The sequence below is a fragment of the Phasianus colchicus genome, chromosome 27, assembly GCF_987193195.1.
Source record: "Phasianus colchicus chromosome 27, bPhaCol1.hap1.1, whole genome shotgun sequence".
NCBI classification, from domain to species: Eukaryota; Metazoa; Chordata; class Aves; order Galliformes; family Phasianidae; genus Phasianus; species Phasianus colchicus.
The window spans coordinates 5,291,727-5,308,009 of record NC_143462.1 but is presented as its reverse complement, the minus strand read 5'-3'; the positions used below and the strand labels follow the sequence as shown (position 1 = coordinate 5,308,009).

The following is a 16,283-nucleotide window of genomic DNA, read 5'->3' as shown; positions in this document are numbered from 1 at the left end:
GTCAGGCCTCACAGGCCCCGCCGCCATCGCTTCACGGCGGGGCGGTGCTGTATAACACGTGTGTTAATTGGTTCCACTGGCGTTAGGAGGCGGGATTAAAGTGTAGAAGCGGCGTCGCGATTGGCCGGAGAGGTGAGGATCTGTCACATGAGCGTGGGTAAGGCATCGCAGAGCGAGAGGGGAGCGCTGCGATTGGCTGCGGCGCGGCGGTGGGCGGGGCGCAGGAGGGTATATAAGGGTGACTTTGGCGGGCTACTGCAGTTGGCGGCCCTGTCGTGCTCCGTGCTGTTGTTTTTGTTCGCTGCTGCCGCCAGGATGTTCGAGGCGCGGCTTGTGCAGGGCTCGGTGCTCAAGCGGGTGCTGGAGGCCCTGAAGGATCTCATCACCGAGGCGTGCTGGGACCTGGGATCAGGCGGCATCAGCCTGCAGAGCATGGACTCCTCGCACGTCTCCCTGGTGCAGCTCACGCTGCGCTCTGAGGGCTTCGACACCTACCGCTGCGACCGCAACATCGCCATGGGCGTCAACCTCAACAGGTAACGGCGGCGGGGCTGCGCAGGGGCTGGACCCGGCCTGAGGCACTGAAGGGAGCGAGTCCTACTGGGGCAGAGGGATATAGGAGGAGGAAGGTGTGCGGCTTGGGCCTCACGCGGTGTGGAAGCGATTTTTTGTGCTCGGCTCCGCTTCCAGGCCTCCCCCCGCCCCCTCCCCCTTTCTCCTCACAGCTCTCGCGCCGTTTTTCGCAGCGCGCGTGGCGCCCGCCGGCAGCTGTGACGTCACTGCCGGCTCTGGGCGCGCGCCGCGCTGTGGCGGGAAAGTTTGGCGGGGAAAAATTATGGCGCTGCCGCCCCGCCCCCCCCCCCCCGGCGCTCACTGCACACCTCAGCCCCGGCCCGGCTCCTTTTGCCTGGCTGCAGCTTCAACTCAGTGCTAACGTGTGTGCTGCAGGCGGCAGCGGGCTGGAGGGTTTGTGCACCTAGAAGGGTTTAGTGGTAACGTGTAGGAATAGTGCGAAACACACAAGTTCTGTGATTTCAGACAGCCCGTTAGGTGTGTTTTAACGCTGATAGGTAATGGGGGGGGGGGGGTGTTCATGCTCTGCAATCTGTAGTGATTTGCCTTTTGTCCCCTAGTATGTCTAAAATACTGAAGTGTGCTGGAAATGAAGACATCATAACTCTCAGAGCAGAAGACAATGCGGATACGTTGGCTCTAGTGTTTGAAGCACCAAGTGAGTGGTATTTGTGACATCGTGTGCTGCCAGAAAACAAAGACAGTGTATGGTGGTTGTGAAGAGTGGGAGGAATTGCATGATATTTAAATACTTAAAGTGCTTTGGAGGTGTAAAAATCTACCTAATACTCCTTGTAAGAAAATCATCCCTGAGCTATGTAAAAATGCTCACAGGTTCATCTTGGCAGCCTGCTTTCTTCTGGTAGCCTCCAGAAGGCTCTTTAGGTCACCAAGTAAGGTGAAGCCTGTTGTCACAATTAAGGCCTACTTCTTTTGGAAGAAAAACTGTGGGCAAAATTTAAACTCAGGGCGAAAACTTCTCTGAAACACTTGGTTAAACTATGCTTTGTTTCCTTAGATCAGGAAAAGGTTTCTGATTATGAGATGAAGCTTATGGACCTCGATGTGGAGCAGCTTGGAATTCCAGTAAGTAGTTGTTTGAATGACTGCACACACTCTTAGGACAGCATGTTTCCCTCATGTACAAACCTAGAATTCAAAAGTCCTAAAGCTTCTTGGTATAAGTTTTATCACTTCTTTTCCAGGAACAAGAATACAGTTGTGTAGTTAAAATGCCTTCTGCTGAATTTGCACGCATCTGTAGAGACCTCAGCCACATTGGTGATGCTGTTGTCATCTCCTGTGCAAAAGATGGTGTGAAATTTTCAGCTAATGGAGAGTTGGGAAATGGAAACATCAAGCTGTCACAGACCAGTAATGTGGACAAAGAGGAAGAAGCTGTAAGTTGAATGTTAATGGTTACTGTGGTGTCTTCTGTGCTGAGGTTTCTGCTGGATCCAGTATTTCTCTGATCTGTAGAGCCAAGTCACTGAATCTCTGCTGGCACTTTAACTGTGGGGTTTGCAAGCAGCCCTGCATGGAGCAGAGTGGAGACTAGCACCATCTGTGCATGAGGTGTCTAGGTCTGTGATGCTGAATTGTTTGAGAAGTTTGGGGGAACTCATTGCAACTTGCATTTACCAAACTTTGATCTGGCTGATGTTGTTCCAGGTTACAATAGAAATGAATGAGCCAGTCCAGTTGACTTTTGCTCTGAGGTATTTGAACTTTTTTACCAAAGCCACCCCCCTGTCACCTACAGTAACACTCAGCATGTCTGCAGATGTTCCTCTGGGTAAGTAGAAGCAGCTCTCCTTGAAAACTTTGTAAAAGAATCTCCCTTAGAATCATAGAATGCGCTGGGTTGCAAAGGACCAGTGTTCATCTCATTCCAACCCCCTGCTATGTGCAGGGTCACCAACCAGCAGCCCAGGCTGCCCAGAGCCACATCCAGCCTGGCCTTGAATGCCTCCAGGGATGGGGCATCCACAGCCTCCTTGGGCAACCTGTTCCAGTGTGTTACCACCCTCTGGGTGAAAAACTTCCTCCTAATATCCAATCTAGACTTCCCCTGTCTCAGTTTAAAACCATTCTCCCTTGTCCTAACACTATCCAGACTCTATTAGGAATGTATTTAACTGCTTTTATGAAGAACCTTCTGAATGCCCTTTTTTCTTTACCAGTTGTGGAGTACAAGATCGCTGATATGGGACATTTAAAATATTACCTGGCTCCAAAGATTGAAGACCAGCAAGAAGGCTCTTAACTGCACTGGGATTGAGGGGGAGATCTGCTCAGCTCTTGGGACACAACCAGCTTGGAGAAGGAAGTCTTCTGTCTTCCATGTTACTAGAAATGTCAGTGCATTGCAGCATCGAATCAGCACTGTTAAGAGTGTTTTGTAGATATCTCTGTAAATATTTTTCAACTTACTGTTTTGTTATACTGATGTCATTTGAAATAGGAATTTTTTTTTTCTAGCCTATGCCTATACTTGCAGTAATCTCTTAGATGCTGTCTTTAGGTGAAATACTCCTCTTAACGTGTGTTAAAGGAGTGCAATATTTAATTTCAGTAAAAATGGTTCCTAGATTTTCACCTGTGGAACTGTAGTTGGTTAGGGTTGCTGTTTAATTATGCCACAAGTTTATTTTCCCCTTCATTTATTTTTGAAGCTGATATTCTAACGGAAATGTGGAAATAAAAAATAACTTCATGGTTTTATCCTACTTCAGTGTGAGCAGATCAGTCACTGCTTTGTCAAAAGGTGTTCATGTACAGTCCCTCTGTTAAAGTATTGAATTGAAGGAGGTAGGAAATCTCAGTTAACTAATTCATCAGTGATGCTGCTGCTTTAAGCTAGTGAGGTTTAGAATCATAGAATGACTGGGGTTGTTGCAAAGAACCACACTGCTCATATGGCTCCAACCCCCTGCTATGTGCATGGTCACCAACCAGCAGCCCAGGCTGCCCAGAGCCACATCCAGCCTGGCCTTGAATGCCTGCAGGGTTGGGGCATCCACAACCTCCTTGGGCAAACTGTTCCTGTAGAACAGATTTGTGAAATGTGTTTTCCTTAAAATAAACTGAAGATTTGCATATTGAAGACCCACCTGTTCCAGCATGGACTGATCCTGTGGCTGCCACCTGTGCTTTAAATGAAGTCAGTATGTAGACAAATGCTGTAGTGCCATAGTGCCTTAAACCTGGGCTGGAAAGCCTTGCTTTTGGCTCTGCTGTTACTGCTCTCTTGATGTTAAGCCATTCCTCAGCAGCTCTGCACATGTTCTGTTCTTGTGTCTTTGCCCCACGTGTGACAAATGTGCTGCAGTCACCTACACTGAGAATGCTTTACTTAAGTTACCATTCATGGAGATGCCAAATTTGCAGTGTGCTTTGTGGCTTGATGGTGGAAACTGGGTTTGATAAGTTCTGAGTGGCCACTGTTTTTATTCAGTAACTACATTGCTACTATCCGTTTAAATCCTTACCCTTCATCCTCAGTCAGTGACTCCACCACAAATGAAGAAACACGAAAGCAATTCTGTTGGCTTGATCGGTACTTGCAGTCTTTATACTGTGTTCATTGTTCTTATGGAAGGTGCTATATTTCCCACTGATCACAAGAGTATCCTGTGTGCAAACTGCCCGAAGCAGGGCAGCTGGGTAATGCTGGTGGAGCAGAAGATCTTCACGAGGTGGCAGTGCTGATCAGGCAACCAATTCTGCTGTGTCAGAATGACAGGGCTGCTCCTGAAAGCCCCTGCTCAAAGGCTGCTGGTGAGAATTTCTCATGCCCCTTGCCCTTCATTTTAAACATAGCAGCACATCTTTTTCAGTAGAAAATGTTCTAGATCTCATATTGAGCTTCCTCATATCTTTAGAGTGTGCCTCATTTATTCTCTTAAATGTTGAGGTTGATGACCTTTCAGGAAACACCTGAAAGCAACACCTGGCCTAAAACTGCAGCAGCAGTTCAGTTGGTGCATAGGAGGGATGGGTTTTTTAACCCCAAATGTAATGCTGCTCACGTTGGGTTGCCATTGTACCATCAAGTGCAATTAAGTGCTTCAGTGGGGAATTAAAGATCCATGATGGAAACTGGGAGGATTCAAAGTCAGTGATGTGCTGCATTAGAAGCAAATAGCTTTTTGTGCTGCCTCCTGCTGCAGTGGGGCTCACTGACCTCATATTTCTACTGTTCTACCCATAAATACATAAAAACCACATGGTTTCATTACTTACTGCTGTAAGAATGACATTCAGTAGTTTCTCATAGTAGGAAACACCTTTCAGCATCATCTGTGCACTTCTGTTTGATTTCTGGCTGTGCCTTCTGCTAAACCCTTGCATCAGCTTAATGTATGAATATTCACTGAAATACTGCTGAAAAACCAACAGCTGCTCCTCCTTAAGAGTAAATGGGGAGATGCAGTAAAGTGCTTTGTTTCTCTCTGTTGGAGGAGGGAAACTTTTGAGGCCTTTGTTTGCAAAAATGTCTCATTTAGGAAAAGTAGGAGATGGAGGATCCTTTGCAATTTCAGGAGAAATCAATTTTCAGATGGCAAATCAGTGCACGTTTTGTTGACTTAAAAGAATTGGAACCACGCTCAGCTTCCTTTTTGGGAGCAGTTGGATGCAGTTAATCGCAGCTGTGATTCCTCCCAATTAATACAGATGCTTTTAATAACATTTGGCTCTGGCTTGCCTGTTAGTTGTGTCTGAGTGACAGAGGGCTGTGCTGTGTCTGCAGTTCAACGATACCCAGTGCTTCCTTTTTATACACAGGGCAATGCACAGTGGATTGCATGGAGCAGATGTGCTCGTACTGCCTGTCCCACAGCTCCCTGAGCCCCCCAGCTGCCACCCCTCAGCACCAGGCTTGGAATAACCCCGCAGAGCTGAGCCAGCAAAGCTGCTGCCATAACCTGGAAGGAAACAGCCGTCATCAAAATAAACTTCCTGGGTTGGTGCGGCCGGGAAGCGGCGCTGGCAGCAATGGCTCTGAGCAGCAGCGTGAGCCGTAGGTAACTCTTTGCTCATTATAACCTCGCAGACCTCTGAGATTTTGGGGGATTTGATGGGTGTGATGTGGGTTTAGCAGCAGGGAATCCATTTGGGGGCTGTGGGGGGTTGGTTGGGTGTATTGCGTCTGCGTTGAGCTCTGCGCGGGGCAGGAAATGACATCCTGCTCCCCTCCCTGATACGGGCACTGAGGGTAGAAGTGTGTATTGTGCATCTCTGGGGGAGAAATAGGACTTTGGCCTGAATGCTATGTTTGCTTGGGCTTGAATATAACCCTTAATGTGGAGTCTGGGGGTGTTGTGCATTCGTCCTTAATAGCATGAGGTACGGCGAGCGCAGGGACAGTTTGTGCAAATCAGCAGTAATCCCTGGGAGGCCACTGGGAATCAGCCCATGAGCAATGAGACAGGGAGTATAAACAATCCCAGGGCACAACAGGGCCGAGTGGGGATATTTGTTAAGTTTGGATGTGCTGTTCTTCTCTGTCTGCTTCCCTTTCTGCACTTCCACCCACGCGGTGGGCATGTGGGAGTCTCTGAGGGCATTTGGGCACACTGAGGAAAAAAAGGGATGGGTAAGAGCCAAAAAAGGGATGGGTAAGGAGCTGAGCAGGGTTGTTACTGCCCCATAGGTGGGTGATACTCCCACTCTCAATTGGGATGCATATGCATATTTTTTCCCCTCCATGAGAAGCAAAATAAGTTCATATTAAAGAAGTGGGAGGATTTAAGATCAGAGAGTTGGGTTTTTGTTATTTCTTCTTAATTTATTGTTTTAAATAAAAGTTGCATTAAAGGGAGATTTACCAAAGCATAGTGAGCAGAGAGGATTGCAAAAAGAGCTTCTGTTAGCGCTGAGGGAGACGAAGGATCCGTTTTGTTCCAGTGGAGAGCGTGCTTTGAGGAGATGCTATTTCATGGGATATCAAATACAATTGCAGAAAAGGCACCTTTATCATCTGGGATTTATGCTCATGGGCTTGTGTGTTGGTTTTTTTTATTATTATTATTTCATGCTTTTCCAGAAATTAGAAGTTATTGAATTGGTGCAGTGAAGGGAAGGCAGTGGGTTCAGGGTGAGCGCTGCTGCATGCACAGATCCTGCATGGAAGCTGCAGGACTTCCCAATGAGGGGCTCTGCATTGAGTCAGGGCTGTGTGAGGTTGGATCCACCTTCAGTGCCCAGAAGAGGAGCGCTGGCTCTGCCCACCTCCCTGCTCCAATCAGCAGTGCTGTCACTGCTGGTAGCAAAACCACGGCCTGGCTGCACACAAAGTGAAACTGCAGGGTACAGCTCTGCTGCAACTCCAGAAAGTACAGTCCTGAATGCTTCCTGCCTTGCAGCTGGATAGAGGAGTGACCTATGGTTTGTAGCCCTTTCCTGCATTTTGGTTGCTTCACCCACTGCCCACCCCATCATGCTCCCTCTGACTCAAGCCTCAAGCTATCCCAATAATGATAGCTCCATTTCACGTTGGTTTTATCTTTTTTAAACTTTTTTTTTTTTGTAATGGATTTATTGCAAAATATCCGTCTGGTTGAAAAGCTGCTTTGTTCAGTTCTGGTTTGGGTTTGTTTGCTAATGACCCTATTTAGAAATAGGTAGACCTCAGACATCCTGCAGCAGGAAGCGTGACCTCCTTGTGCAGTAGAGCCAATTTACACAAGGGATATTATTCTGGAACCTGTATGAGGTTTGAAACACATCCTACATTAATTTTGTTTTCAAATATTGACATCCAAATTTGCCTTTTGCATTTATAATAGAATCCATAGAATGGTTTGGGTTGGAAGGGACCTTTAAGTCCCTTTAAGTTCCAACCCCCTGCTATAGGCAGGGACACCTCCCTCCAGACCAGGCTGCTCACAGCCCCATCCAGCCTGGCCTTGAGTGCTTCCAGGGAGGAAGCATATCCATGCCTTTGAATTTTAGGCTTAGATACAAAGCTTTATTTGAAAAGATGTAATTTATGAAAACGAATTTCTTTTGGTTTGTATCAGCTTGACAATCCTTGTGCTTGCCATAAGAAACATAATCCACATCTGACTCTATCATCCAGTTTGCTCTGATTTTTTTTTTTTTTTTTTTTTTTTTTTTTTGCCTATTTCTGTCGTCCAGGTTTTAGCTGATGCCCACACCTCACTGTAATGATGCCGTCAAGAACGAATCTCTCTGCTGGGATTCCCAGTAGCAAAGTCAAATATTCCAAGCTCGCCAGCACCGATGATGGATATATTGACCTGCAGGTAAAATGTGGGGAAAAAACCTGCTTTGTTCTGCAAGTAAATTCCTACTGTCAACCCATCATCACCATGCCCACTCATAGAATCATAAAGGTTGGAAAAGGTATCCAGGGTATCAAGTCCAACCTCACCATGTTTAATCACAGAATTCCAGCCCTTCTGCTCCAGAAAACCCACAGAGCTCAACTGGAAATAAGACTGCTTGTTTAATAAATAGAATCAGCTTCACTTATTTGGAGGGGGGTGAAAATCAGAGCAATGGGTGTAAATGCAGCCCCACACAGCAGGGGATGCACGGACAGGATTCATTGTAGGGAGGCTGCAGCAGTGGTTTCTCTTGTCCTCTGCCAGCTGTGGAATTCACATCTCTGCCATGGTTATAGAGGAACAACACTGAGATGAGCTGCTTAACATTTGGGTTTTTTCCATCCAGTTCAAGAAGAGCCCACCAAAAATCCCCTACAAGGCAATTGCATTGGCTGTAGTGCTCTTCATGATTGGAACTTTTCTCATTATCATCGGAGCCCTCCTCTTGGCAGGATACATTAGCAAAGGCGTAAGTGGATTGATTACATCTCTTTTCAAGTTCTGTATTGTTTGCCCCTCCCAAAGTCTGCCATGAACCATAATTTCAGTGCAGAAACTTGGCACAAAAGGTCTATAAGCAAGAAAGTAATTCCCTCTACTACCACAGCAGTGTTTGCTGACAGCTCTATTTAGAATGATGGAATCAACCTTAGAATCATTCAGGTTGGAAAAGACCCCTAAGATCATCAAGTCCAATCTCAAAACCATTCTACCATGCTGCTGATCATGTCCCTCAGTACCACATCTCCACAGTTCTTGGACACCTCCAGGGATCCCACCACCTCCCTTTGCCCATTTTTGCCCACTCTTTCTGAGAAGAAATTGTTCCTAATATCCAACCCTTGAGGTCTCTAGTTAGCTTGTGTTTGGAGCTCCAGGCTGGATGGGATATCTGTCAGGATGGGCTGAGTTTCTACGTCCTGCTTTGGTAGTGTGGTTTCATTTTAATGCCACATTGCTGTCTTGGTGGAAATAACGCTCGGATCATCACACTTCTGATAATGATCTAATGCTTTCTGTAGGGGATACCTGATCACCACGCAGGCTGCAGCTCTCTACATTTATGACCCATTGAAAGCAGATCTGATATTTGCCATTGACACTGTGCTTGGCATACTTCACCTTTTGCCTTGTGCAGGATGGAATTGCTTTACAGTTGGCAGCTGCTGCTTATCAGTGTGGAAGCAGCAGCATTTTGGCTGTATCGGAAGCAGTCCAGGCGCTGATAGGAGAGCTGATCTTAGCCAAGTGCTCAGCACCCGGCCTGTGGTTGGCAGTTTTGTAATGTGATAGTGTCAGCAGGAGCCACCCCTCCTACCCAAAGGAAAAGTTCAGTTGAGGTTTCCTGTAGCGTGGAGCAGACCAGGAAGGGTATCAGAGCTTGGTGTGATAAAGCTTGAGAGATTTCTGATTTGAGATGAATTTTTTGGGCCAGCAAACCCATACAGAGATGAATAAGAAAAAGACCTCGATACAGTTCCCTCCTCATGCTTACATCACTCTTCTCTCTGCTGCAGGGAACAGACCGTGCCATCCCTGTGCTCATCATTGGGATCCTCGTATTCCTCCCAGGCTTCTACCACCTGCGCATTGCATACTATGCTTCCAAAGGCTACCGGGGCTATTCCTACGATGATATCCCAGATTTTGATGACTGAATCATGTTCTGGACAGCATTACCATTAGGTTAGTGTTAAGAGCTGCTAGTAATCTTAAATATTGGAGGGAGCCCTTAAGATTGTAAATGGAGCTGTCAGTCACAAGATGCATCGTCCTGGTTTTGAAAATGCTGCGGGGAGGCTCTGAAAGCTTTCAACTGGTGGGGATGGGGGGTTAAATGTGGAAGTGACCAAAAGGATTGCAAAATTAGGTGGGAAGAACATGTGATTTATCGTATTTTTTCCTCTTGGGTATATGATGCCGGTTGCTTGTAAGAAGTTCCTCAGCAAAGCAATTCTAGCCATTCTCCAAAAATAGATAAGCCAGACAGTTCCATCAGTAAAGATATTTGTTTTTCTATACTGTTTCAAAGAGGTTTTTTGTTTGGTTGGTTTTTTTGAGAGATTGTGGCCACCCTTGGGTTTAGTGTTGCAAACCCTTTGCATCTCTTTGTTTTTTTTTGCTCTCTGCCCATCCAAAATTCTTCCAATTTACTTGTCTTGTGCTTGTTTGGAGTAATGGAAGTCAAATGCAAACTGCACTTGCATGAGATAACTTGCACATATTGCATTTGCTGTGCAGCTCATCATTACACTGACCAATCCTATTTGTTCAGCAAACATTTTTCAGAAGCAGGCTGTTCTCCATGCCACTCTTGTTTATGGCAAAGTCAACTTGTTATCCTCTAAAAGGACTTACTATGTTTGGATTTTACTCATTATTTTAAAGCAAATAGAGATGGGGAGAAAAATTGAGATCTGGACTAGAACTTGAAGAGTCTCAATATCTAAACCTTGGTTTTGATTGGTATGTGGGTATTGCAGACCCTTTAATTCTAACTATGTATATTTGGGATTATTTTGTCCTTGTCTAGATGATATGTTGCTAATAACTCCCTAGACCAGCAAAAAGCAAGTCTGTATAGTTTGTACTGGATAAATCTTGTTTGTATTGTATTGCTAGCTTCAGCCGTAGGTTATTCAGGGGAAATAGATTGGTCGATCTGCACTTGATGCAAAGTCAAAGCTTGCTGTCTCTGAAGTGGGACTGAACCAAATATCCTGAAGATCAACTATGTGACAAGACACAGAAATGCAAGATGCAAGTATATGTGTTTAACACAAATAAACTTCTCTAACTTCTGTGTACAAATCATAAGTTCATCTTTTTCACCTTCACAGATTTCAGTGTAGTCTAAAAATGGGTCTGGGCAATGAGCTGAATATGCTGTTGCTTACTGCTTCCAGTTTCTGATGCAGTTGCTACAATCAGCAATAAGCTTTGCTGAGCCAGCAGCTTCACAACAGCTCCAACTGCTCTGCAGGACCCCTGGCTCTCTTGAATCAGTAATTACCCTCCGTAGAGCAGCAATGCAGTGCCCTAGGTGTGGCATGAGTCTGTGCTTCATCATGTTGCCCAAAGAAGCTGTGGGTGCCCAAGGCCAGGTTGGATGGGGCTCTGGGCAGCCTGAAATGGTAGGTGGCAGCTCTGGCAGAGGGGTTGGATCTAGATAATCTTTCAGGTCTCTTTCAACCCTGGGCCACTTGTGATTTGGAAGGCCAAGATTCACTTTTTCCTTCCTCACTTTGCCGTTCTTCCTCCATTGCTCTAGATCAAACCCAGAGCCTGAGCCAAGGTCTTTTTTTTTTTTTTAAACTCCGTCTATTCCTTGGGTTGACTTGATTCATTGGCCTGTGCGTGCCCTGGTGGTATGCTCTGAGGAATAACTGATTGAATTCAGGATCTCACTTTTCCCTTCCCTCCTCGTAAGGCAACAGCTACGCATGTTCCCTGCTCTGCTGCGTCACACCAGCCTTGGCCACCACCAGTCTCGTGTTCCCGATGGCAGCCCAGCTTCCCAGATGTCACCACCACTTAACAGCAGCTGAAATCCCTCAGTTAAAGCTGGGTCTGGCCAGAAATGCTGCTGCTGACGCAAAATCATGAATCAGCCTTTATAAGGGGATAAGAATGTGAGTTTGTTTGGTTTGGGGAAACGGGAGAGGAAGGGGAAGGGAAGTTTATATGGAAAAGAAGGAGCAGAGGGGAGCTGAGGGGCAGCAGAAAGTTGGGAAGCCTGGTGCTGCTACAGAGGGTTAGGGAATGTAGGGAGCCTGCTGAGTTCTCTGGAGAGATGGCAATTTATTTGTCGTTTGATAGAAGCACAGTGCAAATAAGATCAGTCCTTTTCGGGGCGGTCTGTATGAGGGAGGAATACATGGAAAATTTCCTCTGCATGGGGATATCTTGTATCTATTTATGGGGAAAAAGGTGTATTTACTACTCAAATAATGTAGGTTCTGACTACCTCATTCAGTGTGTTCATATATTGTATTCTAAGCATGGCTTTCCTCCAGAGTATAAATTTCCTTATGCTCAAACTTCTGTGGTCTGGCTGCAGTGCAGTAATACCTGCTGTTCATTTTTTTTTCTCAGAAAACAAACTGACTTTACATTTTGGAAAATCTGGAAGAATTACTGCAAGTATTTGTTTCCTTGATGAGCACAGTTCTTTCATATAGCAGTGATGCTCCTTAGGTGTAGCTTTGAAGATAGTCGGTGCTGTCAGCTCATATTTCTGTTCAAGCATTGCATGAAAGCATCATAGTTTTCCATCTAGATGAAGCTGTTCCTCATACGCTGTTGTTCTGGTGCCTGAGTGCTGGGATATGACAACAGCCTCATTACTGTGAAGAAATTTCTGGTTCTAGAGCAGAGCTTGACCAATGAGCAAGGCACAGGCTGAGCACTGATGGATGAGGATAATACCAAATTGCTGTCTCCTGTATTGAGCATCATTCTGGGCAAGGCAGCTGTCTTAGATAAAAATAGTTGGCATTTATATGGCTCAATGGGGTATTCTTATACACAAGAACTGCAGTAAGAACAAGCACCCAGAGTTAAGGTTTTTCTCTATTTTATGAGCGCCTGAATTATATCCTCAGTGATGTTCTATTGCTGTGGTGTATTTATATGATTGTTTGACTCTAGATTCTCCCAGAGGCCTGAGCTTCAAAGAAGTCACAAAGAAATTCCACCAAATGTATTCTTTATAAAAGCAAAGACTCCTTTTTGATCAATCTCATGATTTTTATTTAAGTGTCTGGAGTGAGCACAGCTTAATGCAAATTCCTGAGGAATTTCATCAGGAATTCGCATCAGAGGAAATTTCCCTGAAGCAGACAAAGCACCAGGTCGGGTTGCCCAGTACCCTGAGCAGCAGTTTTCCTTGCACTATATTTGTATGTTTCTTGGCATTGTTGCTGATCAATCTCTGAGCTTCTCCATGTGTTTGTTCCAATAGGGGAGGTTCATGGGATGGGAAGAAGAGCAGGGCTTACCGCTGGTTCTACAGTGATGGAGAAAAGTGGGAGCTTGGGTTTCTTGTTTCTCCTTGTTGGGTTCACCTTGATTCTCTTCTCTCAGCAGTGATTTTATGTCCTCATTGATAAGCTGATTCAAGGCCTGCCTGAATGCTGTGCTGGCTGAGGGCTGAGGACTATCTGCAGAGAGGAGTGGTTGTCACTGATTCTAGTCCTGAAAATATATTAGCAGAAATCATGTGAAACATCTGTGGAGATGAGGGAGAGAGAATGTGATGACTCACTTGGAGCATGTTAGATATAACCGATGTGCTCTAAATATAGCTTTAAAATGAGTGTTTTGTTTGTTCAAACATCACAATTGACAGTGGCATCTTGAGTGCTTTTCTGGTACCCATCACTCAGATTAGACCCTGCGGTTGGGGTCTGCTTTCCTTCTGCCAACTGCAGTTAGCCAAATTCAGCAACGTTTGCCACTGAGAGGCTCAGTGCTATAATGCTGCTTTTATGGCAATATGGATTTTGCTTAGCATAAAAGACGACATGAAAACCCTGCAGGGCAGGAAGAAATGACTCGGCACTACAGTTCTGTCCCATCTAATCAGATTTGTGCCATACTCCACTTATGCTGAGATCTAAACGAGTTTCTCCACACTCCTCCCCCTCATGCTCAGTCCTTAAATGTCCCTGACATCAGCTCATTCATATAACCACTCCTCACATCTTCTGCCTCTCCCTAAGCTGCTACCATAAGCTTTCTCCTCACCCTTCCCTTGGGGCATCTGTCCTGCTCCTCCCAGCAAGATCTCCACCTGCAAAGCACCTCCAAATCTCCTTGACTTCTGCCTTTCCACTGGGCAGATTTCCCATTGCTGTGCTCTGGAGCTGCAGCTCATCATTTTAGTGGGTAAGTGCAAGCTGTCCATTTTCCCCTTTCTTTATCTACTGAAAACTGCAGGCAAACTGTTCTTTCTCCTAGAACTCTGCATTCAACCCCATCTGGCGTGCTGTGTTCTGTGCTTGCCGTGTGAAATGATGTGTGTGGTCACAGGGCTTCCTTGCTCCCTCCTTAATACACAAGCAGCTTGAGATTTTTAGGAATGCTGTGTTTAACTAAAAATAGTCCAGACAGTTCAGTGGACCATGAGAGATTCCTCCCTCACGAGAAAATTGGCTTTGTTCTGAGATGGAGCCAAAGGTCAAGGTAAAAGGAAAAAAAATCTTGGAAAAAAAAAGGGTTGACTGTGGATTATAAATGATTGTTTTCAAATAATTTCATTGACCTTTTGCTGCTTTCGTTTGAGTGTTTTTCTTCTCCAGTCTGAGGCTTTGTTTTGTGCTGGTTGGGTCCAGGTTGGGTTGAGGTTTTTGCCTTCCTGCTTTGACCTCTGTCTATGAAGGTGTAAAGAACAATCTTTTAATTGGAAGTAAGGCCGTTAATTAAGGCCATTATTTCTGTGACCAAGGGCAGAGCTTACTTATGACAAGAATCAGGAAGCAAACATTTCCTCTACATTGTACTTATGTTGGACACTGAGCCATTGATGCCTCTCTGATGGTAACACGGACCTACAGGATTCATCTGTAACTTTTCCAGTTCTGCTACAATTACTGTAAGGAACAACACTGCAGTTCATTGTCTTTGAGAAGGCACCTTCTACTCCTGCAAAATGGCAGTTTTGGCACTGAAAGCATAAATTCTGTGGAGGAATCACCATTTAAGCCTGGGCTTGCAAAACAAAGAAGAAAATCCACCAGTCACCACTAATTAATTTTATTTTGAAATATTTACTTGGACTGCAGTAGTAGCTGCACTTAAGCCTTTAAAGGATTAGCTGCCTGCTATTCGTTTGTGCCTGCAACCATTTATTTAAGCTATTGCTGCAAATCATGCTGTTAACCTGTCAACCAAGGATTTAACCTTTCTGTCCTTGTTGATGAGAAATGTGTGGTACACAAAGTCTTGCTGACGTGATAGGGAACTTCTAGAGGGAGCCCAGTGGAAGGCCACAAAGATGATCAGGGACATGGAGCATGTCTCTTATAAGGAAAGGCTGAGAGACCTGGAGCTTAGTGTTCATCTCTGTGCTTTTCCATGTGCTCTTACACGGGACAAATACCTCCTTTCTCTCTCATCAGATGGGATGCAGCATTTTCACTGCACTGCATCCCGACATTCAGTTGTATTTGTCATACGTTACATCGTGTTTAATGCAAGTGGTCAAACCACTCGACCAAAAGTCAGCTACCAGGGAAGGGTTCACTCATGTGAGAGCATCAGCCTCTGAGCTAAAAACTACATTCAGCAAAAGAAGTCAGGTGGACTTAGAAAAACTTGCAGAAAGCTGACATAAATGCTGGGACAAATTCTTTGCTGGCAGCAACTAACTTCAGTTAGAGAGAGGGGTCAGTGTGATAACAGACCATCTGCATGTGGGGTTTGGACAAGAGACTTCTAGCCTGCTCAATTCCTTTCATTGTAATCTCACCTCAGCTTACACACCTAAGTGTATGTAGTATGAAAGTAAAAGATCTCAGGCCCTTAAACAAGCAAATACTTATTAGCATTATTATACCATTTTCTGTAAGTTATTTTCATTAAAATCGCTATTAAAAAGTTTACCAGCTTCTACAATATGATTTGTATTGCCCCTCAGCACTAAGAGTACAAGTAGAAGCAAGATTTCTTCACCACTGTGTTAAGTGTTTCTTTTCCCGATTGATAGGTATCTCGTTTTCTCTGTACTTGATACTGTAAGTCAAGTGACTCTTCTCTGTATTTTACTGCATGAGAACAGGGGCAGTATGGCAATGCAGCATTTCAAATGCTTGGCTGCAAACAGGCCAGTGGATGGTCTCCAACCTCAAGTACTAAATTAGTACAAACAAACTAGATTTGCAAAGGTTTTCTCTTTTTTGTGTGACCACGTTTCCAATTGCTGAGAAGATACTGCAGAGCTCAACTTACAAACAGCTCCTGTTCTAATCCTCACATGAAACAAAGGAGAATGTCTATCTTTGACTCACATCCACAGCTGTCTGAGGCAGTGAATTCTTGAAGCTGATAGCCTGCTGCTCTCCAGGGGAGTTTATCATTCCTTGAGCAGAGTCAGCACACCAGGACACTTCCCATCCTTCTTTCACTGGGATGGAAGCATTGAACCAGGAGGGAATACAGGCTGGGTGCACGTTACTTCACCACATCTGCCGGAGGGAAAATAATTTAACAGTGGGAAGGCACATCAGAACTTGCAAAAAACTCCTCTTCCTGACGTATCAAACTGGCACTAATTATGATGAATAGTGGAGAGGTCAGACTTGAGGCAGGGAAGGAGTTAAGCAGAGGAAGGGCAGTTTGCTGGGGAGAAGTTGG

At 45.2% G+C, this 16,283-nt stretch overlaps 2 protein-coding genes across 3 annotated transcripts; both read left to right on the top strand.

Moving 5' to 3' along the window:
* Window positions 1-13: 13 nt before the first annotated feature.
* Window positions 14-3,302, top strand: PCNA (proliferating cell nuclear antigen). Its single transcript, XM_031608024.2, has 6 exons — window positions 14-536; window positions 1,134-1,231; window positions 1,592-1,659; window positions 1,779-1,973; window positions 2,245-2,368; window positions 2,757-3,302. Exons 1-6 carry the CDS (start codon window positions 148-150, stop codon window positions 2,837-2,839), a joined length of 957 nt encoding a protein of 318 aa, XP_031463884.2. The 5' UTR covers window positions 14-147; the 3' UTR covers window positions 2,840-3,302.
* A 1,997-nt stretch (window positions 3,303-5,299) lies between these two features.
* TMEM230 (transmembrane protein 230) lies at window positions 5,300-10,739 on the top strand. Of its 2 annotated transcripts, none has more exons than XM_031608018.2 (4): window positions 5,300-5,596; window positions 7,717-7,844; window positions 8,275-8,397; window positions 9,446-10,739. In XM_031608018.2, the coding sequence occupies exons 2-4, from the start codon at window positions 7,746-7,748 to the stop codon at window positions 9,584-9,586; spliced, it is 363 nt and encodes a 120-aa protein (XP_031463878.1). In that variant the 5' UTR covers window positions 5,300-5,596; window positions 7,717-7,745; the 3' UTR covers window positions 9,587-10,739. The 2 variants fall into 2 exon arrangements, with proteins under 2 accessions (XP_031463878.1, XP_031463877.1); XM_031608017.2 differs by having other exon boundaries at window positions 5,300-5,600.
* Window positions 10,740-16,283: the final 5,544 nt, after the last annotated feature.